This window comes from Colletes latitarsis, chromosome 6 (genome assembly GCF_051014445.1).
Source record: "Colletes latitarsis isolate SP2378_abdomen chromosome 6, iyColLati1, whole genome shotgun sequence".
NCBI classification, from domain to species: domain Eukaryota; kingdom Metazoa; phylum Arthropoda; class Insecta; order Hymenoptera; family Colletidae; genus Colletes; species Colletes latitarsis.
In genome coordinates, this window is record NC_135139.1 from 24,715,311 (window position 1) to 24,738,933 (window position 23,623).

A 23,623-nucleotide genomic window follows, 5' to 3' on the forward strand; every position below is an offset into this window, starting at 1 on the left:
CCCCTACCGTGTTTGAAAAAGTAAAAAAATAATTATCAATGAGCCTTCAACTGCCTCCTGGTTTATTTCCTTCCACGTTCATATTTTCTTTACAAGGGTTGCCTAAGCTTAATTTACCTCCCTCTCCGAGCTTTTAGAATATTCGTATTCCGTTATCGTAGTATAAGATCAGTCTGCCGTCGAAACTGATTTTACAGTTCTTATTTTTTTTTTTTCCTTTTATGTTTTTACAGAACGCAATCACGCGCGATGATACGCACAGTCAAGGTAGCTGTTCTGTGGATCGCGTTTCACATCAAATAATTTATATTAACGTCACTTCAAACTGCACTGATCAGGAAAGTTGGAACTGCATTTGATCGGTGGACGTATAACTGTATATAACAGGTGTGTCGGAAGTGGTGGCACTAGACGCGGTCGCAGCAATGGCAAACAGCTGATCTTCGTAAATAGTTCCTTGCGGCTCTGTTTTACCATTGCCCGATGGCGTACCACTACCCGGAGGATTATCTCCTTTCGTTGCTTCTCGATACTTTTGTAGATATACTTTCAACGGTTCCACGTAATTATCAAAACCGAGTGTCGTCATTGCGAACAGAATGTCTTCGCCGTTAATAGTTTTGCGTTTTTCCATATGACACCGATCGCTCGCTTCGGACGTGATAAATGATATGAATTCGGATACACACTCTTGAACACACTCGCGTGCATCTTTGGCTATCTTTCCCGTTTCTGGTATCGCCCTTTTCATGATTTTCGCCACGTTTGCTATAGGAAGGAACCGATCCTGTTCGCGTAGAGGGCCGCCACCGCCACTGCCTCCGGTTCCTTGTAACGGATCGCTTGCTCCATGATTAGAATCATCCGTATTTTCGGGATCATCTGTGCAAAAGCAGTAGCTTAAATCGATACAATCGCTTATTAAATTGCACTAAAATATTGTGAAAATATTTAGACATACAAACAAGGACTTCTTCATACCGTATCTGGAAACAACCATCTTCTTTTATTAATAGAAACACCTTAACGCGTCATAGTCCGTTACGAAATTTTATCAACAGGTAGATCGTGAGTAATTGTTAATTAATACAAAACTCCTTGAATTTTATACAATTCAAAACTCCTTTGATGCACGAGATGCAACAAGTAATTTCAAAACAAAATAGTTACCAAATGCATAATTCAATGTAAATAAACAGTGCGACACTGAAACTTTCTTTCGTCGTGTACGAATTAAACGTTTGAATTTTGTACACTAAATTGTATCACTGTCCATCAATTTTGTTTGCACAAACATGATATAATTTTGACATTGAAATTTGTCACTTATCAAGAACGCGATAAATTGTGACTCGTTTCCCATTAAAGAGACGATTGTGCTTTGTAATATTAATCGAGTTAGAGTTTTTATTAGTAGTTGAAAAAAATTCAAAACATTCTTAACCTACCTTCCATGTCATCCGATTGAACTCCGATATACGATGCCGAAACACCGCCTCCGCTAAGGAACGCAGTCGGTCCTAAAGGTCCCCCGTCATCGCCACTTTCACCACTATTTTCCATTTTTAACTCGACTTACACTAAATACACAACTCAAATACTTGGAATTCTCTTAACCTGTTCGTAGCTTTGTTTTCACAGTGCTTTATTGCATTTTTTTGACATGAACAAGTTCGAACATAGAGACCGACATCGTGTGTTAAATGAAATCTCTTTGAGACAACTAGTGCCCTCGTAGGAAACAAGATTTATAAAGATAGGCGGTATCTAGTAAATACTATATACTCTTCGGTATATTCACAAACGAAATATCACGGGTATAGCAGGTTTCATAGACGATGAACTTGAATTTAAACAAAACTTGTACGATCAAAGTTTCATTGGTTCGCTGTGTCTAAATGGCGTCCTAGCCAGGGACGTCTTGTGGATCAGAGTTGGGTAAATTTTCATGACAAAATTCATGAACCAACTTTCGCCCACGGTTTTGCTCGATTGAATATTGGTTTAAAAAACTTGTTAATAATATAGGATTATAAAATGGTTCATTGCTATTTATATATACAAATAATAGTAGGTAGAAATTCGGGGAATAGTTTCTTGCCGTGATACGGCCCTGTCGCAATCACGTGGTTTTATTTGGGTCCACTTCATTGTCCGATGAAACCTACTATAGCATAATATTACTCGTAGTTTCATCGTGTATGCATAAATGCGCGACAAGTAGTTTATTTAAAACTGTTAGCATGGTTATGCCTAGCATTTTGTTAATTCGAAAGGGTCTTTCAATAAACGGTAAGCGTGCATTTTTTTATTAATAATATATGCCGATCGCAATTCATACGCACATCATTTTGGTCTCGGTGTTTGTGTTGTTAGAATTTGTAAATGAATTATCAGATTCACGTGAGAAACGTTACAAGTTATTCGATACGTCCGACGACTGCACTCATTTGCGCAATTAACAGTTTATATATTTTGCATCGATTGTGAGTGTATTATACGGTACTGCTTATAGTATACGATATCACGATCGAAGCATGATGTTTTCTCAAATCCCTGCAGCTACGTAACCTGTTTTATAATATTCTTTCTCCAATAAAGTATTAAGATTTTCTGTATTTGTGGGATTACTATCGATGTAAGAGTTAAGTGCAACGACAGTTAACAATGATTCTTTGAAAATGGCAATACCGAATGCGACGAGGAAAAAGGTTATGTCACTGTGTATTTTATGAAGATCATGAAAATTCGCGCAGAAAGAATTACCGACTGGTTAGTTTTTTTGTAATTCCATAAATTATTTGACGGAAAAATGTCAGAATCACAGGAGAATCTAACAAAGAAATTCATTAATGAACTGACCGACTATTTGAAAGGAAACAAAATAAAAGAAACTTTGGATCTCTTTGAAGGCAATAATTATGACAATATTATTAAAGAGACCTCTTGGGAAATAGTACAGATTGCATCGTCTTATCTTACGGTTGAAAATGCAAAAGATAATGGAGAACTAATTGACTGTTGCACAATAATATTAAATGCTATAGCAGAAAAATGTAATCCTTGTGAAACAGTGTTAGAGTTTCTGGAACAAGTTGATAGTCCAGAGGATGACATGAAGTTTTGTATAATTTTAAAGGTACTTGGTAAAAGTCTCTCTAAAATGAATGACAAAACTAAATCGATAGAATGGTGTATCATCACAATAAGGTCTTATGTTGAGAGTTTGCCAGTACCACAGACTGAATTTGAAGATAGTACAGTTATTAAGAATAAAATTGAAAATATTTATATTGCAATTCTATCATTCCTGGAACCATTGGTAGAGGAAGCAGCATTGGAGAATGATAATTTGGGAAACTATGCTGTGTTAAGGGATTATCTCTTGAGTATTCTAATTTTCTTAATGGGAAAACCATTGTGTTATGTACCGGAGGAAGTATCAGAATCAAATATGCAACATCATTTACCAGAGAAAATTGTAATGCTAATAAATCGTATTAGCGAAGATCTGCTTTGGTTTTTAAATATCGTTAATGCAAGAAGGAAAGGGAGTAACTCCAAAAAGAAAAATATAAATGAAGAATGTTGCAATCTTAAAGTCATGCTTTTCGAGTCAAATGAGAATGTGCCAGATTTAGCATATGCAAATTTTTACTTTTATATTGTAACAAAATCGCATTTATGGGAGAAAGTACCACAGGTATATAATTTACAATACATCTTTCAAGAATGTTTGTATCTTATTATTAAATTATTAGAAGAACAAGAAAATGTTACTATCAGAAAAGGTTTAAATTTTATGGATCAGCTTTTACAGAAAATAACAAAGCATTCTTTAATTTCAAAATTACTGGAATTGAATGTTTACACCAAATTAATTAACGTGATTGTGAAAGTAATGATTTATTGTGATAATATTGAAGAGCGAAAAAAAGCTGTACAAATCTTCCATAAATACATTGAATTGTTTAACATTGAAGCTAGATACTATGTTGTTTTGCATTTATACCAGACCAGTGAACACTCTGGTTTGGTTAGTGTAACTACTGGGATACTCAAAGCTTGTATTATCGAATGCCTTGAAGCAACACCTCCACTTCCCTATTTTCTTGGTAAAAAGTTAGAATCTTTATTGAAATTGGCCTGCAAGTTACAGCATGGCAGTGCATCAGATTTAGTCGAATTATCTGATGAAATAATTACCAGCTTGAATCTTTTAAGATTTCTGTTACTCAGAGATAGATGCAATCAAACTGGAATTTGGAATCTAGTAAATAAATTGGAAGATGATTACTTAAAACCTTTAAGAAAAGGAATAAGTTTGTGCAAATCACATTGGAAGGTCAAAATAAAGGATTTAGAAGAGCAAAGCAAAATTCATAAAATTAGCGATAATATATCGCTAGAAAATAATGATGCTGAAATAACGTTAACTGTAGGTGGAGAAAAATTACCAGCAATGCCAGTTTCAGAAAAAATTTCGTTTTGTTATCAAGCAATAAATGGTCTTGATGTGATGGAAAGCATTTTAATTAGAGTTAATGAATGCATTTCTGACAATCCTTTTAAAGAACACACTGATAACGTTGTAACTTCAAAATAACAATTACGTATTTATAAAGTGTACATTATTTGCTGTTAAATAAAGATATTCCTCATTTAGTTTTCATTTTTTTTTTTTTTTTTGAAATCCCACAATTTATCATTTTGTAGACACAGTTAATGGTTTTGATTGACCGTGTTTTTCAGTTCCTTAATTTAAAATGAACGAATTCCAAAGTCAGTTTTGATTTGATAGGTTTTAGAAGTTTATGGACTTGTAGGGCGTTACTCGCAGATCAAACGGAAAATGCTACCGCACACCAATCGAGTCAGGAACGGAGCAAGGAAAGCGACGAAGATTACGATAGAAATATCAAAACAAAGATTCTTAGCGCTTCATTAAAGTTTGTTAATGACCTGGGCTGGAGCCAGCAAGCCATCAGTGCTGGTAATTTGTAATAATTTTTCAGTTAAGTAGATGAGTCCAAAGTAATTCTTTATATAAACAGATTTACTTTGAAAGATTAAAGAAAATTTACAATTTTCATATTCTTAGTATGCAACTTTGATAAGAAATAAGTATGATTAATGAAAAATTGTATACCAAAGGTGCAGAGTCTATTGGATATCCTGGTGTGGTTCACGGATTGTTCCCCAATCGGGGAGCAGATTTGGTCCAACACTTTTACTCGACATGTAACAGCGAATTAAATCAAATTCTTAAGGAACAAGCTCTTGCTATTCAAGAAAGTTCTAAAGAAAAAAAGACGCTCGAGTCACAAGTACGCAATGCGGTGGAAACGAGGCTTAGAATGGTGATTCCATACAAAAAGACATGGCCTCAGGCTTTAGCCCTTATGGCACTTCCACCCAATGTACCAATATCGCTAGCTAATTTGCTTACTCTAGTAGACGACATTTGTTATTACGCCGGCGATAGATCGGTCGATGTAAGGGTGACAAATATACTTTTATGCAACTGTAATTTCACGATATAACTGATGTCGAAATCTTTTTAATTAGATCAACTGGTATACTAGAAGAGTAGTATTAGCAGGTATTTATAAAACTACCGAGCTGTACATGTTACAAGACAATAGCGAAGATCACAAACAAACTTGGATGTTCCTGGAAAGGCGAATAAAAGATGCGACACAAATTCATACAGTTCTTACGACAACCTCCGATATGGCCCTGCCAGATCAAGCTTTGAATCGCGCTACCGAAGCAGCTAATGCTGCTTTTGTTACGGTAAATTTTTTAAACTTGTTACGGTAATTAAGTTCTATACTTTTAACAACTTTTAATGCACTCGTTTATTTATCAGGCACGTAATATACTCGGATTGAATTGGAATAGGTAAACGAAATTTTATGATGGAACAGAAATAGATAATAGACTGTTTATAGAAAAAAAACAATTAAAGTATTTTACTTGAATTTATTCACTACGAGTCATGGTAACAATTAAGAAAATAATGAATTTTAAGTCGAGTTAGCAATTACAACTAATTTATTTTAATATTATATTTTAACAAGGTCTGTACATTTGTCGTCAAATTCAATAAATCTGAGTTACTTTTGTGCAAGATATAAAGGTATAAATTGTTAAGAATATAAATTTAACAGTATTTAACAATTACCCTGCAATATTGTCACAATTAATGGAGGCAATATAGCTTTTTTCTTTATACAAAATTATCGTATCTCTCCATTGAACACGAATGTTGTCCAATCTAGTATTCGGTGCAAGGATCGGTTTCGATCCTTAATATTCAATTGAGCAGATTTTTTTTATAATAAAAAATATGTTTACACAGCCAAGTACCTCACGAGTTAATTAACAATTACATTTAAAAATATAACGTACTTTATAATGAAATGATTCATGCAAGCAATGGACGTTATTTGTAATAACATTTTTTGCAAGCTTCATTATCGATATCTCTTGATGATACATCAGAGGTGTCGAATTGACGGTCCGCGAACCAGTTTTGACTCCGTCCCCTACTTTTCCGTTACGCATAAGCGCGGAAGAACTACCTCCACTATGCCTACTTTGACTTGGTAGTGGGGCTTTCGTGGCTCTTCGCGGGGAAGTTCGCCACCCCTGATTTATGCGATTCATCTTATAATACGTTTTGCATTGTTGAAAGTATTATGAAAAGGTACTTTCTTCCTATTTTATTTGAATTTCATATCAATAATGTGCTTCCTCTATATAGCCTTTGATAGTTTTAGGTAAAGGCAATTTATGAATATTGTCCAACCTAGTGTTTTGACGTATAACAAAACGGCAGAGATACTGCAAACTTCGTACTTGCGTAAACCTGCTCACTGGTTTTGTTAGCCTGACCGGAAACGACGGCTGACCAGGAAATCTGGGCCGTGAATAACAAAACACTGCCGACTGGCTAAAATTCATCGAATGGTCGATTAAATCGGCTACCGAGCTGAATCCCTCGCTTTCACTTTGGTTGCATAAAGAAAATAAACCGCCGCTATGCTCCATACGAGCATGGAGCAACATGCCGGAAGATTTAAAACTAAGCGTCAGGACGTATCTATGTAAAAACCAGCATTACAAATTTTACATAAGCTAGAAATCTATCAATACCGATATATCCGGTAGAATACGAACCTGTCGTCCGAAGAGTCCCTGACCAAAAATGCACCATCGGGTTCGGATAACAGTTTAGCATCGGCCTCGTTTCCCGATATCGGACCCCAATACCATCCATAATTGCTTAATTTAAGCAACTCCTCTGTGAGGCTAGCTTTTACTTTGTTATCATTACTTAGCATCTCGTTAGTTTCTGTATTTCTGTGGATATTTTCAATCTGATTTTCTATTGCTATATTTTCTATTGCGGTATTGCATTCTAATTCTTGTCCATTAGAAACAGAGTACGACTGATATGTGCTAGGAATATCGTTACAGTCATTATCTGCTCCAAATTTGTCAAAGGCTCGATTGTTGACTGTGTCCAATTTTCTTTCGGTACCTTCAGTAACATTTTCTAGTGTTTCATTTAAGTTTTCGAGAACTTCTTCAGTTTGGAAGGATTCCTCACTGGCAGTTGAAATATCATTGTTACTTAGACAATAAAAAGTTTCTACTGTATTTTCACATTTAAATTCAGACTCATTAGCTTTCTCTGTAGAAATTGTAGGTCTGTCGTTTTGAAGTATCGACGAATCATGGTTTGTACTGTTCTCCAAGCTGGACACTTGGATCTTGTTCTCCTGTAAATATTTCTGTTAGACACTATGACTCATCAAGATCCTTTTAATACATACTTACTTTTCGTTTCGATTTACATATTGTTAGCTTCTTGACTTGCATGTGTTTCTTGATATTCTTGAAAAAACTGAAAGACGTTTTGCTGGGCAGAACATTGTTAACATTGCACTCGACGATTCTGACTTCCACGAAATCGTCTTCTTTCTCCTCATTCTCTGATGCACACTTACGTCGCGAGTTACGCCTCCAAAGGAAATCGAACGTTCTCGTGCTCAATTTACGTGGCTTCGAGACTTGCTTCGGTCTTTTCTCTGCACCAGGAGGTGCAGCGGTGATCAGCTCCTCCGACGTCTGACTGATCATATTCGACAGTCGTGAGATCCTTCAAATCGGCTCCGAATCCGAGAAAGGGTTCGCTTCCACTATTTTATCGAAAGTTATTTCATACGCCATCTATTCCTTACCCTATTCTCTCGCGAGTATAACTTTTTTTCACGGATTCGAGAATTCTCATCGCAGTTCACCGCTTCACGATCGTCCATCCGAATTACTTTCGCACTGACTAAACGCAGCGAATGTTTTTGTGTACACATGCGTTCATTAATTCTTGCCGTTTGAGGAGAATACGTGCGTTGAACGTAACCCCTTCTCCTTTTTCAAAGTTTCAAATGTGGGAGTGAAACGCTAGATGGTGTTATTTAAATCTCATAATAGGTTATCGATTCGATGAATGGATCATTAAATACATAAAGCAGTATTTGAACACATTTGTGTACGTGCTATTTATATAGCTATTATTATAATTCTTGTTTAAATTAATACAAACAGGGGTAGTAAAATTGTATTAGGGGGACCAATTTCGTTTATAGTTACTTTTTCTACTCATATATTGGGCCCACTGCACTTCGGTACCTAAACATTGGTGAAGCACAAAGTTGGGCAGAATATAATCGTAGTACATACATTTCCCACGATAAAATTGCATGTAATTGCATGATAATTAAATAGTTTTTACACGCTTTAAAGGTTTACAATTACACCGCAATTGAACGGTAATTATCGTGTGATTGCAAGTATTGGTTACGCAAAAAAATCCCGGTCTAGCTGGAAACACTAACTGCGCGGTAACTAGGAGTTTATCTAGTAGGAGGAGGGGATGTGTTTAGTGTGTCGTAGGTCGTAGATGGTACATTCCTCTTAAACGGAACGATTAACGAACTTGTGTGTATACATCTGTAAATCTACTCGAATTTGTTGGATTTAAGCAGTATCGAGCAAAAGTACGTCCTATTCGAATGAAATGTCAAAAATCCGCTGGGAAAACTACGATGTATATATGTACATGCGTGCCTTATAACCTCAAATGCATCGTTTCTGACAGTTGTGTAAATTAGGAAAAAATATTACATGTCTTGTTTTCGCTTGATTTTGTTCACCGTTAGTTAAGTATCGTGCGTTAAAAATGAGCGATTTCGACGACGAAAATTACGTTTCTTTTGGAGTTGCTCTCGACCCTATAGACGAAGGTACGTCGAAGTATTCGTGAACCAAATTTGGGTATGAATCGTTCACGTAGAATTCTTTGTTTTCACTTGGAACTGTTGCAGACAATGTTCCAAGAAAGAAACCTGTCACGATCGAGGATCAGTGCGCGTACGATGCACAAGGCAGACGTAGATTTCACGGAGCGTTTACGGGTGGTTTCTCTGCCGGATACTTTAACACTGTCGGCACGCGAGACGGTTGGAGGCCGCAACAGTTTAAGTCTTCCAGAAGTAGCAAAGCAGAAAATGTCGCACAACGGCCGGAAGATTTTATGGACGAGGAGGACACGAGTCAGTTTGGGATTGCACCCAAAGGCATCCGTGCTACCAGTGACTACATAGATCATGGTCAAAGAGGAGTGAAACGAGAGAGAATTAATCGTGATAGTAGCGGTCCTATTCCTGGTACTCCGGTATTAAGGGAATTACTGAAGCCTGTAAAGTAGGTGGACCTTTAATTAAAAATTACATAAAAATTTAACCCTTTGTAATATCCACCTGCAATTTTCAGAGAGACTGTTGGCATTATGCTGTTGAAAAAAATGGGATGGAGACCAGGTCAGGGTGTAGGATCCAGGCTCACGAAAAAGGAGAAAGCTAAAATGAAAAAAAGAAACGAGAAAATACGGGTGTCGCAACAGCAGCCTAGAAAGCCGCGTTCGGAAAGTAGCTCGGAAGACTCGGGAGACGATTACGGAGATATCACGTTCGCTCCCGACGATTATGAACCATTCAGGTATATAGTTCGAGTCTATAAACGTATTGTGGCGATAGTATTAAATTTACGTTCGTTTTTCACAGATGTAACCCAAAGGACAATTACTTCGGTATAGGGTACAGCGGTTTGGATCGTAGAACCGTACTTTCCGGTCACATAAATTTATTCGACGCTCCTGCGTTCAGTATTCAAGAGAAAAATAAGAAACTGTCGATACACGGGCAAGCGTTCGGAGTTGGCGCGTTCGAAGCCGACGACGAAGACATATACGAAAGAGAGGACATGTCGCGTTACGATTTCGCATTGGGCCCGGAACGGAAAACGAAGTCGAGGTGGTCCGACGAGAACAGTTCGCGAAACCAGAGCAGCAATTGCCTAGAAGGGTTCGTACCAGCTAAAAATAAATTAGAGTATAAGAAAGTGTTCCCGGCTCCAGAGTTGCCTAAAGGTTTTGTGCCGGTGCATACGGTTAGAAAAAGTCGTTTTTATCCACCGATCGAGAATGTTCCTCGCACGGTAGAGAACGGGAGACGCAAAGATCTTACAGCCGCGGATAGGGCCCGGATATTAGAAGATACACGGAGCGTTAAACAGATATCGGACACGCATCCGAACGCAGTACCGTCGGTTGCTTCCAACATCATATCGAAAACGTTGAATTTACACGGTAAGCAACAAACGGAGGAGAGGCAAAAGTTAGAAAGCCAACAAAGTAAAGTAGCCGTCTCGTGGATGGACAAATTGAATCTACAGAGTTTTATTAAGGGAGGCGTTGTCGGATCCAGCAAGGAATCGGAAGGGAACTTAAAAAATTTGGAAGAATACAAAGACACTCCCTCTACATCCGAGGAGTGCCAAACAAGTGTGGAGAGTGGCAAGCCAGAGGAAGACGATTCTACGAAGAAGAGTTCAGCGAAACCATTTTTATCCGATCCTGACAAGCAGAGACGATTCGAGCAATACTTGGTTCTCCTAAAGAAAGCTGAACAAAGTAAACTCGAAAGTATACAACCGTTGTCGATGACAGAGTGGGACAGAGAGCGCGAACGCGACGAATTCGATCAGGCAGCTAGATTATTCGAGCATCCGACGGACGATTGCGTTGCAAGTAAATTCATCCATGCTTCCGGCCTTGCGAGCCCGGACACGGCCTCCGCGAAATTCAGCCAGGAAGACGAGCTGAAGCAGGCTGTGAAGATGAAAATGTTTGGAAAATTGACTAGGGAACGCGTAGAATGGAGGCCTGCTAGTATAGTTTGCAAGAGATTCAATATTCCTGAACCAAGGGTCGGTTGTGCCCAGCCTGAGATACAGAAGAAGACTGTCAAGTTTTCAATCTTCGATTCCCTCAATTGGAGCAACTCTACGAAATTCTTAAAGGCAACCGATACGGTGTTGAGAGAAACGGACACGGTCGATGTTCAAACGAAAGACAAAAATGTTGTCAGCGTGAACTCGGAAGTAACGTCGGACGATCGTCAGGAATCATCGTTGGAATTCGTCTCGGAGAAAGTAAGAAATTTCGAGGCCTCTTACGAGAAGGTATTCGGCAAAGAAGTCCAAGAAGAAACCTCTAGAACCGAGGTCAAACAGCTCGATGGTGAAACGGATTCGAGCGTGAGGTCGGTGGTCGCGGATGAAGCGGGTAAAAGCGAGGAAGGCGACAGCGCGTCGAAAACGGAGCCGAAGAGTACGTCGGAGAAGAAGAAAGATCTGTTCAAAGCGATCTTCTTAAGCAGCAGCGAGGAATCTGACTCTGAGCCGGAGGAAAGCATGGATAGCGAGGCGGTGAAGTCGGTTTTGATCGGTAAAACTTCTAGCGAGATGAACGCGAACAGAAACACGTCGCCGCCAAGAGGAATATTCGCTAAGGTGGACTTGGACAACTTGCTCACAAGTTCGAAAAGCACCGTGCAAACGAACGAGGCTGTGGACAAGGAGGGGGACGCGAAGGTAGCATCATCGAATCCTGAACCTGGAACCGGATCCAGTCCCAGCAACGATAGTAATTTAAATCCAGTGGTGCCGTTGATGTTGCCTGACATGTACGGACCTGCTCTTCCCTCGAGATTGTTGAAAAGTGACAATTCCATATCGGAGGCGTCCGGTTCACAGACTTTGAAGCCTGTGTTCAAAAGTGTCGTGGTGCCAAAGCCTAAGGTGGACTCGAAGATCTCTGGGGTCTGGGTGGAGCGGGGAAAGGTGAAGAAATCGAAGAAGGAGAAGAAGAAGCACAAGCACAAAGAGCACAAAAGCTCGAAACACAAGCGGAAATCGAAGAAAGAGAAGCGCGGCTCGTGATTCGGGGAATCGAGACTTGTAACGGTGGAATGAAATGAGCACACCGCGCCGCTAATGGAAACACGTGTGCTTTTTTATTTATTGCACGTTCCTTTTTGTCTTGCAGCGTCGTGTAGCGCGGTTGCTTTACATTTAACGGTGTGTCTGGAAATGCTCGTGCAAATCTGTAATTACAACGGCAAGTCTATAATTACAATCGGTAAAGGCACATCGGATATGTACAAGAATATATATCTTTTATCGTATATGCTCTGATACGCGTAATTGAGCAATCCCCTTTATTTAATCGTAGGCGTCGTTCGTTGCTGTTGCACGCTTGAACAATAATTACGTTGATAACGCCTAGCTCGGAGCAAAGATGCTGCGAAGTTACTTGTTCGATGTCGTAGAGTTCCTCGAGGGTGGTCTACTGTGATTCGTAGAGTTAAGCTTCTTCTCTACGCTGAAAATGCAAAAAGGAAACGATTCACCGACGAGCGTATGTTTATAATACGTAGGTTATTCGACTTGATATTTTAGGAAACATGCATTAAGTTATAGATATCATATTTTCGTAAGACTTAAAGAATGAGATTATCCCAAAGTATCACCGACCTTAGAGATTTTACTATAATTTGTACGATCGTCGCAAATATAAACTCATTTGTTTGTTTCTGTTTAAACGAGTTTCTGATATTACGAGGGAAAAGTGAGGGCGTACCTGTTGCTCCTGGAACCTCTTTTGAACATGTCCGTTAACTTCTTCTTCAGATTCCTCTTTTCAGTCTTCTCGCTGATACTCGTCTCGGAACCCGATGTCTGCAACAAGAAAAAACGAGTTTTAAAATAATGTTATAAAACTGTATTCATCGAACGAACGTGTTTTGTTATTTGTCTACCTGAAGAGAAAGGTCCATGGAAACATTTGGATCGTCCACGCTAACCGATTTCGTTAGTTTGGTTGTGATCTTTTTTATTATTCCTTTACCGTGCTTTTTCTCTCGTTCCAGCATTTCACTTTTTGTAGAACCGGTGGAGAGTCGGCTAAAAATTAATAGTTAGTATCTTTAACCTACTCTGATAATTGGAAACTAATGCATCCGATGTGTTCGCTTACTAAAGATTTTTGTGACTATAATTTCAGGCTCGAAACAGAAAGGATATGCAATATTGAGTTACCTATCCACGCTGGAATCTCTCTGCAAGCTGAGCGTTCGTCCACCGATCTCTGAACCTTCTAGCGACTGTAAACTGGACATGTTACTATCGGTACCCCAAATGCGTTGCGACTGAAAGGTTAATCAAACGATCATATTCCATACTTATACTTGATCAACGCTTCGTTACTATACAACAGAGTCGAGCAAACTCAACTCAGGAATAACGAATAAATTTTTATTCATTATTCGTAAATCGAATTCCCCAAATCTCTTGTATAGGCACGCGTACTTCATCGTTGCGCGGTGATGTCTGTTCCAAGGACAAACTCTTTCTCTGCAAACGTGGTTTCGAACGGGTCGTCGTCATGCCTTTTCCTGGATCACTTTCCACGGATGTCGATCTGCGACACGTAAAAATCAATTTAATTTATCGATAAGACAATTGTCTAGCGATAAGTACCTCTTGCCAAGTTTCTTCAGTCGAGTTACGTTAGCTTCGTCCGCTGCCTTCTTCGATTCCTTCAGTTTCCTTGCAACGTCCATCAAGTTCTTAATAGTGTACTCCAGTTTGTCCGTCCTTTCACCGAGTTGTGAATTTGAGCCTGCAAACGGAAACGACGCCGATGATTATGTTTCTAGATTATTAATTGGTTAGTTGTACCTCTTATGTCGCTTCTCGAGTCCAACATTGGCGACGATTCTCTCGATTTTGGTCCCTGCGAGAAATAAAAATAATTTATCTATTCCATCTGACTTGTTTCGAGGTAGAAATGAAACTTATAGCGAGCTATACCTTCAATCGCCTGGGCGGCGTAGGCGTGTACGCGTTCGATGTTCCATTTTCCGCAATGCCGTTCAATTCGGGGAAAAGTTTGGTCAGATCGTTCACTTGCTGAAGCAACATATTGATATTTCGTAACTCGTTCTGTTCTTGCTTGGATTTCCTCATGATCACGTCCTTGAGATCCTCCCGTTCTTTTTCGTGTCGTTCCTTTTCCCGTCTCATTTTTTCATTACTGGTCCTCAGCTTTGCGTGGGCGTCCCTCAATTCCAGCAGATCGCATTGTAGCTGCAGCAAACAATATTTCTTAAGGGCTTGCAACACGGAACACTTGAGAAGTTCCGATCCATTCCCCTAATTACCTCCAATAGTTTCTTCTTGCTTTCCTCCTTTTCTTCGTCGTACACCTTCTTCAACTGGTCTTGCCGCCTCTTGGTCTCCAGACGCTCTTTGGAACGTTCCCTTTCGATCTACGATTCAGAATTAAAATTCAGTTTGTCCTATCGTCTAAAAACATTCTGTAAACGCACCTCGAACAGAGTTTGCCGCAAATCTCTCGCCAGCGTTGCTGTTTCTTGCAACAGTCTCTGATGTTCCTCCCTCTCTTTTTGCCACGCCAACTCCATGCGAACTTTCAGCCCCGGTATCTTCGTTCGCCCACTATTAAGCACTCGTTCCTCCTCCAACTATATCGAACATTCCGATTAACTAGCGTGGAAAAACAAATTCGTGGATCATTCTAATATATTACCTCGTTAATTCGCGATTGAAGTTCAGACACTTTAACGTGACTCGCTGATTTTTCAGAGACCAGTTCCGCCTTCAACCTGGACGCCTCCAGTCTCGTTTCCGAGAGCTCATCTTCCAGGTTGACGATCTGTCTTTCGAGAACCACCGCACTGGTACCGGACACCTCTTCCTCCTGCATCGAACAATGAACTTTCAAAGTCGATTTCTCCGTAAGCAAACTCACGAACGATACAAATGTTATTCTACTTCCGCGACTTATATATCCATGTATAATTATCCCCCTATACAGGGTGTTCGGCCACCCCTGGGAAAAATTTTAATGGGAGATTCTAGGGGCAAAAATAAGACGAAAATCAAGAATAGCAATTTGTTGATGGAGGCTTCGTTAAAAAGTTATTAACAATTAATTCAAAAATTTTTACGAGCGGAACTTTAAACGTTAATAACTTCTTAAAGAAGCCTCCATCAACAAATTGGTATTCTTGATTTTCGTGTTATTTTAGCCTCTAGAATCTCCCATTAAAATTTTTCCCAGGGGTGGCCGAATACTGTGTATATTTCTAAAGGACCAACCTCGTCGGATTTCGCAGAGGATGCGTTCGATGGTCTGCCCCTGGTAGACTTCAATTCGGCGATAGTTTTCTGGGCGCCTTCCAACATGTGCTTGTACGTGTCGCGTTCACGTTTGTACCTGGATAACTGATTCTGAATAGCTTGTATTTCGTCGTTGATGGCCGTGATCCTGTGCTCGTATCGCATCTTGCACTGCGCCAAATCGGTTTTCTTCGTCTTTTCCGTGTGCTCCAGAGTGTTCTTCAATTTCCGTATCTCCGACTCGAGGGCCGTGGTATCCGGTGTCAAAGCCTGATGGATCTTTGACACCGCCTCGTAATCCTTCAGTTTGTCCGAGAGATCGTCGTTCTATAAAATTTAGGGTAAAGGTAGGATAAAAATAATATGACCTGGCAAAAGTTAAGTCGTTGTTAAAAGGAACATTGCTTACCGCTTTTCTTATGTCCTCCAATCGCGTTACCAAAGTGTTGTTCTCCTTTTTCAAATTACTGATGTCGTTGTTTAGATCTGCTATTAGAGCTTTGTTTGGCAACTCGCTCTCTTTTATTCGATTCTAAAAAGTGTCCATTTGTGTTGTTTACAATCACAAAACTCTGTGGTTCGAGAGGTTTTAACAGAATGTTAATTATTATTCGGTACTCACTTCTAAACTAGCTTTCTCCGATTTCCATTCGCTCTCCTTCATTTTGGTGGTTTGTCGCAGTGATTCCAGCTCTTTGCGAATACTAATAAGTTCCGTGTTTTGTTCCCGTAGTTTGCTGCAACGTAATTGAAAGGAAGTTTAATTAAACAGTATTATCGCAAGGGTATCGTTTAAAAAATCGATACACAAACGAAGGGTGTTAGCGTTGAGCAAAAGTTCGATCGAATAACGAATAAATCACAAAATTACTCCACGTTATTAGTACTCGTATCTCGTATTAGTTACGCAAACACGAGAAAAGGGGGATATTTAATTAAATACAATTAATATCTGGTGATACTTAAACGGACATCTGTTTTTTAAAATAACACAAAATGATGTTACATGAATTTTTAGGGTCTAGTTAAAACTAATGATTCAGACATGTGGTGACTTTACAAGTAACTTACTAATTTTACCTACACGTTGCTTCTGTTTTCAATAAAAGTATTTGTTTTATACGATTGAAATTGCATCAAACGTTCAAGAAGAAATAATTTATTTCTAGCAAAACAATATGTAAGGTTTATTAGTACGTACCTATTGAGAGATTCGTTATCCGATTCGAGCTGTTTCTTCAAATTACCGAGTTCGTTACACTTGTCGCTTAGATTGTCAAACTCCTGTTGTCCTCTCTTCAGTTCGTTCTCCAAGCCTGCAATATAAGACGCTGTTGTCTTATATAGAATCCCTCTGACATGAGTCTCGCTATCAGAGTGAAAGAACTCACTCAAAATCTTCTCGTTGTACGTTTGCCTCAACTCGTTCATTCGTTTCGTGTTCAGACCAGTCTTCTCCAACGAACTGATTTTCTTCTTCAACGCGGACACTTCGGACTCCTTCGATTGTTTCTCCTGATCGATCTGAGACAGTAACTTATCCTTCTCTTTCTTCAGGTTCGTCACCTCCGACGTCAGATCGTTTACTTTCGCAGTGTTCGTGGATTTAGTGCTTTCCAGCTCTTTCTTCAACTTTTTCACTTCCGCGTCGAGTTTGGTCTTCATCTGCTCGACCTGCGTCGCAATAGAAATCAAATTTTGAAAACCGTTCGATAGCTCGTTCGTCAGCTCGTGATAAGGTCACTCACGGATGACATGGACTGTGTCATTTTCGTTTCCCGTTCTGTGTACGCTGACAAGTCGTCTTGCAATTTCTTGCATCTTTCTCGTTCCTGTGACAATTCTCTCTTCAGCTCGTTTATCGTTTTCTCCATCTTCGCGCCTTCCTTCTCCGACGATTTGGCCGTTTCTGTAAAGTTCAGTCTGATATCAGAGTATGCTCTATACAGGGTGTTCGGCCACCCCTGGGAAAAATTTTAATGGGAGATTCTGGAGGCCAAAATAAGACGAAAATCTTCTGGAAAAATTATTTTCAGTTGCGGGGGTCAATTACAATCATTTTTGGTGAGTAGACATACCCCCGAAATCCTGCGCATTTTCGAGAAAAAAATTTAATACGGGCGGAACTTTAAACGTTAATAACTTTTTAACGAAGCCTCCACCAATAAATTGCTATTCTATATTTTCGTCTTATTTTGGCCCCTAGAATCTCCCATTAAAATTTTTCCCGGGGTTGGCCGACCACCCTGTATACTTGAACAAGTTACTGTTTTTACAATAACAAATCCTTTTTACCTAGATCTTTCTTCACTTGGACAACCTCGTTGTAGATTTTCAGCTTTTCCGCGGAAAGGGACAGTAGCTTCGACTTTAGCTTTTCCTTTTCCTCGAACAGCGCAGTTTTTTCTTCGTCCCACGCTTTTCTTTCGGCGTCCCTCATGGCCACGGCTTCGTCGAGCTTTTTCCTTACTGAAACGTTCGAATAAAACATTATTTACGATAACACGCGTCCTCGATTCGTCCAAAATGTCACATACTGTTCTGTAGATCTGTATTCTTGTCGTCCGTCTTCGCGCTCGGCGACATTTTCTTTTTTTCCTTCTCGTCCGACAACTCTTTTATCACGGCGTCGAGCTTTTCTTTGAGCAAGTCGTTCTCCTTCAATAGCTTATCGTATTTCGCGTATTCCTTGGTTTTTATGTCCTGAACGTTCATGTCTTTGCCGTCGGAAACGTTCGTGAAAACGGTCATCATATCGCCTAAAATAATTACACGATACAGTAAAGTCTTGGGTAATTATTTACTTCTGGGTCTGTAAGTAAATATATGTATTATTAAGCTATAAAATACATCGATTGTAGCGTCTCTAAATAAATTTATATACCAATGGCGTCTTATGCATTATTAATTAAATGGGGCTTGTCGAATACAACGATCCTATTGTTTATCGAAAAGTACCAAAGATTAGTTTAAACATTTTCGAACCTATTTCCTTTTCCATTTCGTCCACCAGTTTCTTGAGCTGTACTTTGGTCGTGAATTCGTTCGCCTTCTTCTGAGGCCTGTTTTGGAATTCGCTTTTAATCTTCTTCAACGTTTCGTCGACTTTTTTCACCTAAAAATGCAATAGTTCTGTCGTTTACTGTTCGTTGTTAAACCGGTTCGTTACCCTCGTTGTTTATCGGTCGATTTACCTCTTCGTACTTCTTCTCTATAGTTGTTTTTTCAGTCTCCAACTCCTCCACCTTTCGCTCGACCTTCCTCAGCTTGAACGATAAAATTCGACAATTTTTATTCGACTGTTCCAAACTTTTCCGCAGACGGACGTACTCGTCCGCTTGCTCATCCCTTAAGAATATGAAATATTCATAGATTACGCATTTACTTGGACCATCGTGAACGATATAGCGTGTCGGAACAGGACAAAAGTAAAGAATTGTTAACAGGATATTGTGATTTTATCAGAACTATTCCACGTTACTAGGGCGTTAATTGCAATTAACAAAACCGTGTACTTTCGTCAAAGATAAAAGAAAAGGTACTTCTACGGAGAGAAACAAGATTACCTGAAGGTGTCCTGCAACTCGTATATTTCTTCCTCCAATTGTCGGATCTCTTTCTTCATGTCTTCGTTTTCGTCCATCAAGTTCTCGCACAGATTTTCAGCCGCTTTCAATTTCGAACGAAGCTCGTCCTTTTCTCTGTCCCTTTCGCCCCTGAACGTCTTTATGTTCACTTCTTTCTCGAGTTCTCGTATCTTTGTCATTAGACTGGTCTTCTCTTGCGCGAGGGCTAATCACGGATCGACAACTTAATTAATATTGCTTCGTTTATTATAATTATTAATGTTATACGTCTCTTTTACCTTCGTTCTTTTTTTGTAGCTTTTGGACATCGTTCGACGAGGCTTTGCTCGATATGGTTTCCATCGTTGCTAATCGTCTCATTAAGATTTCGCTCTTCTCCTTCTCGGCTTTCTCGCATCGCGCTTGCAATTCGCTCAATTGTTTCTTCAACATATCCACCTCGCTCTGCTCGTAATAAATTGCAATGTTATTTCTCCGGTTTTATCTTACCTTTGCATCTAATTTCATATCTTATTTGGATAGTTAAACCTTTGATAATCGCTTTTCGATCGCAAAGGATTAACAATAAACACTTTGAAATAATTAGATCCGAGATGATCAATATTTTGGGGACTACTCATGCTATTAAAACCTAGTCATTCTCCAAAAATTGGTGCGTCGTAATAGTGAGAAACACACACAACAAATAAATCAAACAGGGTAACGTAAATATTAATTAGTGAATACAAAATCTAAAAATATAAATCTTCAAATATATTATACAGAAAAATTTTAAAGAGGGATTCTAGAGGCCAAAATAAGACGAAAATCAAGAATACCAATTTGTTGATGGAGGCATCGCTAAAAAGTTATTAACAATAAAATTCAAAAATTTTAAATCGTTCTGGAAAAATTATTTTCGTTTGCGGGGGTCAATTACAATCATTTTTGGTGAATAGACATACCCCCGAAATCTTGCGCATTTTCGAGAAAAAAAATTCAGTATGGGCGGAACTTTAAACGTTAATAACTTTTTAATGAAGCCTCCATCAACAAATTGGTATTCTTGATTTTCGTCTTATTTTGGCCTCTAGAATCTTCCACTGAAATTTTTCACAGGATTGGCCGAATACCCTGTATAATATGTCATTTTTATTTACAATTTTTATTTTAAATTGATCATCTTTCAGGAACAGCAACGATCGTAAGTGTAATATGAGACTAATAACGATGTAGCGATAACAATTGCAGAGTAGCAGCGCTTCGAGAAGTATTATGTCAAAGACGGTTAGTAAGATTAACGGGTCGAAACAGAAACAGTTAAGAACGAAGTGCAGAATGCTGATATTGTTACTTTCTCAGTCGTTTCCCCGTCCATCCGGCGATCCTCATTTTGTACAGCGTTTTTCGGAGGACCAGTCCGCGATTTCTTCACCTAAATATATCAGGTAAACAATTTACGTGATGTTCGCACATAAAATGATCAGGTTTCTTTGCTTGCTACCGTCGTTCTATATCGTCGATATTTTTTTTATCGGGGGAAGCTCAAAAGCAAGCGAAATCGGATCGACAAATCTACCAGGATGTCTCGAGGCGATATAGTGGGAGCTGTGTTGTGGTCCTTCGAACTTTAACCTCGGTTCCGTGACAATAAGCAAAGATGAGAAACAGAAGTACGAAAGTGCTTCGATCGAAGAAGAAAGCATCAAGACGGGAAGTAAAGCGTTTCGATGGCCACGAGTTTACCTGAATTATGAACTCGACGTCGTTCTCCGAATTTTTGTCGTTACTGTTGTCTATCACTTCCTTGATTTGCAATTTCGATGGTCTCCTGGCTGCGGGAACGTTGTAGATTAAATAATATTCAGAACGCAGTTAGTAAAATATTTAATGAATATTAAAAAGGTAAAATGTTTATTCTATATAGTTGTAGTTATCAGTTAATAAATTCAGGCGCATCGTAATGTCTGTAGGTTTGGATAATTACATTCCAGTCTCTCTTCTTCTTTGTCGATGGCAGAAAGATCCATGAGCGACGTCCAACCGGCCGATGCATTCGACGTGGTGTTCGAATTCGCCTTAAAATCATCCTTCGCCAAATTTGTCGCGGACGACCAAACCCTTCTTCCATTTTCCGAGGAGCTAATGATTGAAATTACGCCACCAAAAATATATCACTCGCAGAAATTGCTCGATATTATAGATCGTTTACCGGTTTGACGACTGATCGAAGGAAAGACTAGGTGAGGACGATGTGATATCCCTTAAGCTATCCTTCTTGCCCCCGTGTTCCTTGTAATCCCTAAAAAGTATGGTTTCGTATCACATTAATGCAATTATGCTAACATTCCTTATTTCTTTCAGGGGTAGCCGAACACCCTGTATCTGCCAATGATTATGAAAGTTACGTAAATCAATAACATTTAATATTTTTTTATTCCATATTATTATAATGTTAATTGAATCTTTTCAGATTCTTGGCTAACAAATATACCTGAAGCATCGTTTGCAGCGGGTAGGCCACCGTACTTGGGGGTGGAAACCAAGGGGACAGAGAGGGTCTCCTTTCTTCGATGAATACATGTGGTGCATTCTGCATATAAAACGAGGACAAGGTAATTATCGTATCCAAAATTGTGCTTTATCGCGTCTGGAACATATACTCGTAAACGCAACATTTTTGTTAGTCACGTTCAACGACGCATTGTGTGTCGTTGGATAAAGAAACTTAAAGACAGTGTCGGTTGAGGTTTTGCAACTTTTTAGCGAGAGATTCACGCTAAGACACGGATTAAATCGTGGTCTTAAGGGGTTAATCACGACGAAAATACATGGAGATCCTGAGAAATTCCGTACCACCATAAACGATACGTGGGGATTTTAAGCGGTCGACGATCGAAAATCTTGGCAAAAGATTTCCGACGTGTCGCATATCTCGAATGAGTGTCACGTGCGTCGATATATCGGCCAGCCCTTCTCAATTTCTAAAAGCTAGAGAGCCGACTCGAGGGAACCTAGAAACGAAACCTTGAATTAATAAGAGAATACGTTTCGCAAGCAACGGGATGTCTTGGCTTTCTGTAAAACGCGAAATACTTGGCGATGGCATAAACGAAACACGGTTTAAAGGCTTTGGTTCGAAGGTAAGATCATTATAATACGCGCTTCATTAATTATTAATTGGAAAGACTTCTGAGGTCTCGAGTGACCCCACGTGTGTCTCTAGATTATTATTTTGTAACTGAGACAGTATTTAAATAATAAATCCAAGGTAAAGGTCGTTCTTGTTACACTGGACTGCAAATAGTTTAGCGATATTATACAGTGTAAACAGTTCAGTGGTTCGAGGAGCAGGGAAACAGTTTTGAGACATTCTAATGAATGGCTGGTGACGCACTAAGTAGCCTTTATAGACCATATTATATACAGGCAGCGAAAATAGATTATTACGCTTTTATGATTTCGAGAAACTCGGTGCAGTTCAAACCTCGAACGATTCAAGATTATTTTTAAGATATAATTGTTAAAAATCTCGAGTTATGGTAGGAATTTACGCCTTCGAGAGGGTGAAGTTGTTATTTACACGAGCATCGGGTTGCCTATCGCCAGGGGCGCCTAAGTTTTAACGCACCAAGGATAAAATAGTAGTTAATTTATCTTGTAAACAAAACCAGATTAGCTCGTACCATTATAAACAAAAAGTAATGGTTCCCAAAACGATAAAAGATTTTTAATAATCGTACCTTGAATTCTGACGGTGAGATCGGCGTTATCATAAATAATTACTTAAAACTCTCACCCTTGATCGGTGAAAATGGACGCGTAAAAGTGACCGTAGCAAATTAGCTCGTAACTTATGCAATTCCTTATCGACTAGCGTGTACTTACTTGATCGATGTTAACCCAAATGCGGCGAGCGGTCACGGGTAAATTTGTCCCAAAAAGGGTCGTTAAGAATGATGGCATGCGGCGTTCGCGAACGCGCCTTCCATTCCGAGGAAACAGGGTGAACCCGCCGATCTCATATTAAACGAACTTAACGGACGAACGATCTACGTACGTCGATCGATTCACACACGCACAGTTAACGTGCAATCCGCGTTTATAACGTTCCTTTATCGATAATTCACCAAGTCGGGCGGACCGTTTACATCTTTCGATGGTGTAGATCCGCGGTTCGGTTTCCTCCAATTCTTTTCCCTTCCTGTTGGCCGCGACGATCGCAACGTCGATAGACGTCACTAATAGCACTGACACGATGTTGCTATTACGGGGGTTAGGCCGTTACTCGAACTCGGGCCCGTACGTATGGTAATTTGGAGACTGGCCAGGGTGTATATTTATCTCTAGCTATAAATATAGTGCGCCTCCTTGCAAAGTATTTCGCATACACACGTGCGCGCACGCGGATCTTAGGGCATCCTAGGAACTCTGTCTACCGT

The 23,623-nt window shown here is 39.4% G+C and overlaps 6 protein-coding genes and 1 long non-coding RNA gene across 13 annotated transcripts; 4 read left to right on the forward strand and 3 right to left on the reverse strand.

Moving 5' to 3' along the window:
• Positions 1-39: 39 nt before the first annotated feature.
• On the reverse strand, positions 40-1,687 carry Nf-yb (nuclear factor Y-box B). 2 transcript variants are annotated; one of them, XM_076766823.1, is made up of 2 exons: positions 1,449-1,687; positions 40-882 (listed from the first exon to the last, which is right to left on the reverse strand). In XM_076766823.1, exons 1-2 carry the CDS (start codon positions 1,561-1,563, stop codon positions 335-337), a joined length of 663 nt encoding a protein of 220 aa, XP_076622938.1. In that variant the 5' UTR covers positions 1,564-1,687; the 3' UTR covers positions 40-334. The 2 variants fall into 2 exon arrangements, with proteins under 2 accessions (XP_076622938.1, XP_076622939.1); XM_076766824.1 differs by lacking the exon at positions 1,449-1,687 and adding an exon at positions 982-1,407.
• Positions 1,688-2,133: 446 nt separating this feature from the next.
• Positions 2,134-6,011, forward strand: Coq9 (ubiquinone biosynthesis protein COQ9, mitochondrial). The gene is made up of 5 exons (XM_076766910.1): positions 2,134-2,292; positions 4,802-4,993; positions 5,155-5,495; positions 5,569-5,796; positions 5,873-6,011. Exons 1-5 carry the CDS (start codon positions 2,202-2,204, stop codon positions 5,906-5,908), a joined length of 888 nt encoding a protein of 295 aa, XP_076623025.1. The 5' UTR covers positions 2,134-2,201; the 3' UTR covers positions 5,909-6,011.
• LOC143342727 (glomulin) lies at positions 2,307-4,786 on the forward strand. The gene has a single exon (XM_076766905.1). It carries the CDS (start codon positions 2,813-2,815, stop codon positions 4,604-4,606), a length of 1,794 nt encoding a protein of 597 aa, XP_076623020.1. The 5' UTR covers positions 2,307-2,812; the 3' UTR covers positions 4,607-4,786.
• Positions 6,012-6,162: 151 nt separating the features above from the next.
• Positions 6,163-8,632, reverse strand: LOC143342729 (suppressor of cytokine signaling 6). 2 transcript variants are annotated; one of them, XM_076766909.1, is made up of 4 exons: positions 7,849-8,393; positions 7,757-7,790; positions 7,186-7,393; positions 6,163-7,108 (listed from the first exon to the last, which is right to left on the reverse strand). In XM_076766909.1, the coding sequence occupies exons 1-4, from the start codon at positions 8,149-8,151 to the stop codon at positions 6,745-6,747; spliced, it is 909 nt and encodes a 302-aa protein (XP_076623024.1). In that variant the 5' UTR covers positions 8,152-8,393; the 3' UTR covers positions 6,163-6,744. The 2 variants fall into 2 exon arrangements, with proteins under 2 accessions (XP_076623024.1, XP_076623023.1); XM_076766908.1 differs by adding an exon at positions 8,565-8,632 and having other exon boundaries at positions 6,742-7,108; positions 7,186-7,790; positions 7,849-8,472.
• Positions 8,633-8,961: 329 nt separating this feature from the next.
• Positions 8,962-12,351, forward strand: LOC143342726 (G patch domain-containing protein 1). The gene is made up of 4 exons (XM_076766904.1): positions 8,962-9,314; positions 9,396-9,774; positions 9,844-10,068; positions 10,134-12,351. The coding sequence occupies exons 1-4, from the start codon at positions 9,251-9,253 to the stop codon at positions 12,349-12,351; spliced, it is 2,886 nt and encodes a 961-aa protein (XP_076623019.1). The 5' UTR covers positions 8,962-9,250.
• Positions 12,352-12,403: 52 nt separating this feature from the next.
• Positions 12,404-23,481, reverse strand: LOC143342723 (uncharacterized). 5 transcript variants are annotated; one of them, XM_076766899.1, is made up of 30 exons: positions 23,070-23,481; positions 22,038-22,195; positions 21,676-21,774; positions 21,394-21,483; positions 21,169-21,323; positions 20,928-21,016; positions 20,536-20,616; positions 19,481-19,646; positions 19,182-19,407; positions 18,810-18,963; positions 18,601-18,730; positions 18,153-18,374; positions 17,911-18,084; positions 17,364-17,524; positions 17,007-17,289; positions 16,817-16,931; positions 16,238-16,352; positions 16,025-16,147; positions 15,595-15,942; positions 15,023-15,193; positions 14,802-14,957; positions 14,634-14,741; positions 14,284-14,559; positions 14,152-14,206; positions 13,951-14,092; positions 13,780-13,891; positions 13,510-13,619; positions 13,230-13,374; positions 13,052-13,149; positions 12,404-12,793 (listed from the first exon to the last, which is right to left on the reverse strand). In XM_076766899.1, the coding sequence occupies exons 3-30, from the start codon at positions 21,771-21,773 to the stop codon at positions 12,721-12,723; spliced, it is 4,176 nt and encodes a 1,391-aa protein (XP_076623014.1). In that variant the 5' UTR covers position 21,774; positions 22,038-22,195; positions 23,070-23,481; the 3' UTR covers positions 12,404-12,720. The 5 variants fall into 5 exon arrangements, with proteins under 5 accessions (XP_076623014.1, XP_076623012.1, XP_076623013.1 ...); XM_076766897.1 differs by having other exon boundaries at positions 16,817-16,946; XM_076766898.1 differs by lacking the exon at positions 22,038-22,195 and having other exon boundaries at positions 16,817-16,946.
• Positions 21,676-23,329, forward strand: LOC143342732 (uncharacterized). The gene is made up of 2 exons (XR_013079854.1): positions 21,676-21,796; positions 21,948-23,329. It is a non-coding gene; the product is annotated as an uncharacterized LOC143342732 (long non-coding RNA).
• Positions 23,482-23,623: the final 142 nt, after the last annotated feature.

Bases quoted from the DNA above. Each gene is read 5' to 3' on its own strand.
- LOC143342727 (XM_076766905.1), top strand. From the start codon at position 2,813: ATGTCAGAATCACAGGAGAATCTAACAAAGAAATTCATTAATGAACTG.
- Nf-yb (XM_076766823.1), bottom strand. From the start codon at position 1,563: ATGGAAAATAGTGGTGAAAGTGGCGATGACGGGGGACCTTTAGGACCG. The intron at 883-1,448 runs GTAGGTTAAGAA...GCTTTTGCACAG, and splicing joins TCAATCGGATGACATGGAAG to ATGATCCCGAAAATACGGAT.
- LOC143342729 (XM_076766908.1), bottom strand. From the start codon at position 8,151: ATGATCAGTCAGACGTCGGAGGAGCTGATCACCGCTGCACCTCCTGGT. The intron at 7,791-7,848 runs GTAAGTATGTAT...AAATATTTACAG, and splicing joins TATGTAAATCGAAACGAAAA to GAGAACAAGATCCAAGTGTC. The intron at 7,109-7,185 runs GTTCGTATTCTA...GTTTTTACATAG, and splicing joins AGGGACTCTTCGGACGACAG to ATACGTCCTGACGCTTAGTT.
- LOC143342723 (XM_076766898.1), bottom strand. From the start codon at position 21,773: ATGCACCACATGTATTCATCGAAGAAAGGAGACCCTCTCTGTCCCCTT. The intron at 19,647-20,535 runs GTAACAATATCA...TATTACGAGCAG, and splicing joins ACGGGGAAACGACTGAGAAA to AGCGAGGTGGATATGTTGAA. The intron at 19,408-19,480 runs GTAAAAGAGACG...ATCCGTGATTAG, and splicing joins GCTACAAAAAAAGAACGAAG to CCCTCGCGCAAGAGAAGACC.
- Coq9 (XM_076766910.1), top strand. From the start codon at position 2,202: ATGCATAAATGCGCGACAAGTAGTTTATTTAAAACTGTTAGCATGGTT. The intron at 5,496-5,568 runs GTAAGGGTGACA...CTTTTTAATTAG, and splicing joins CCGGCGATAGATCGGTCGAT to ATCAACTGGTATACTAGAAG. The intron at 5,797-5,872 runs GTAAATTTTTTA...TTTATTTATCAG, and splicing joins CTAATGCTGCTTTTGTTACG to GCACGTAATATACTCGGATT.
- LOC143342726 (XM_076766904.1), top strand. From the start codon at position 9,251: ATGAGCGATTTCGACGACGAAAATTACGTTTCTTTTGGAGTTGCTCTC. The intron at 9,775-9,843 runs GTAGGTGGACCT...TGCAATTTTCAG, and splicing joins GAATTACTGAAGCCTGTAAA to AGAGACTGTTGGCATTATGC. The intron at 10,069-10,133 runs GTATATAGTTCG...CGTTTTTCACAG, and splicing joins GACGATTATGAACCATTCAG to ATGTAACCCAAAGGACAATT.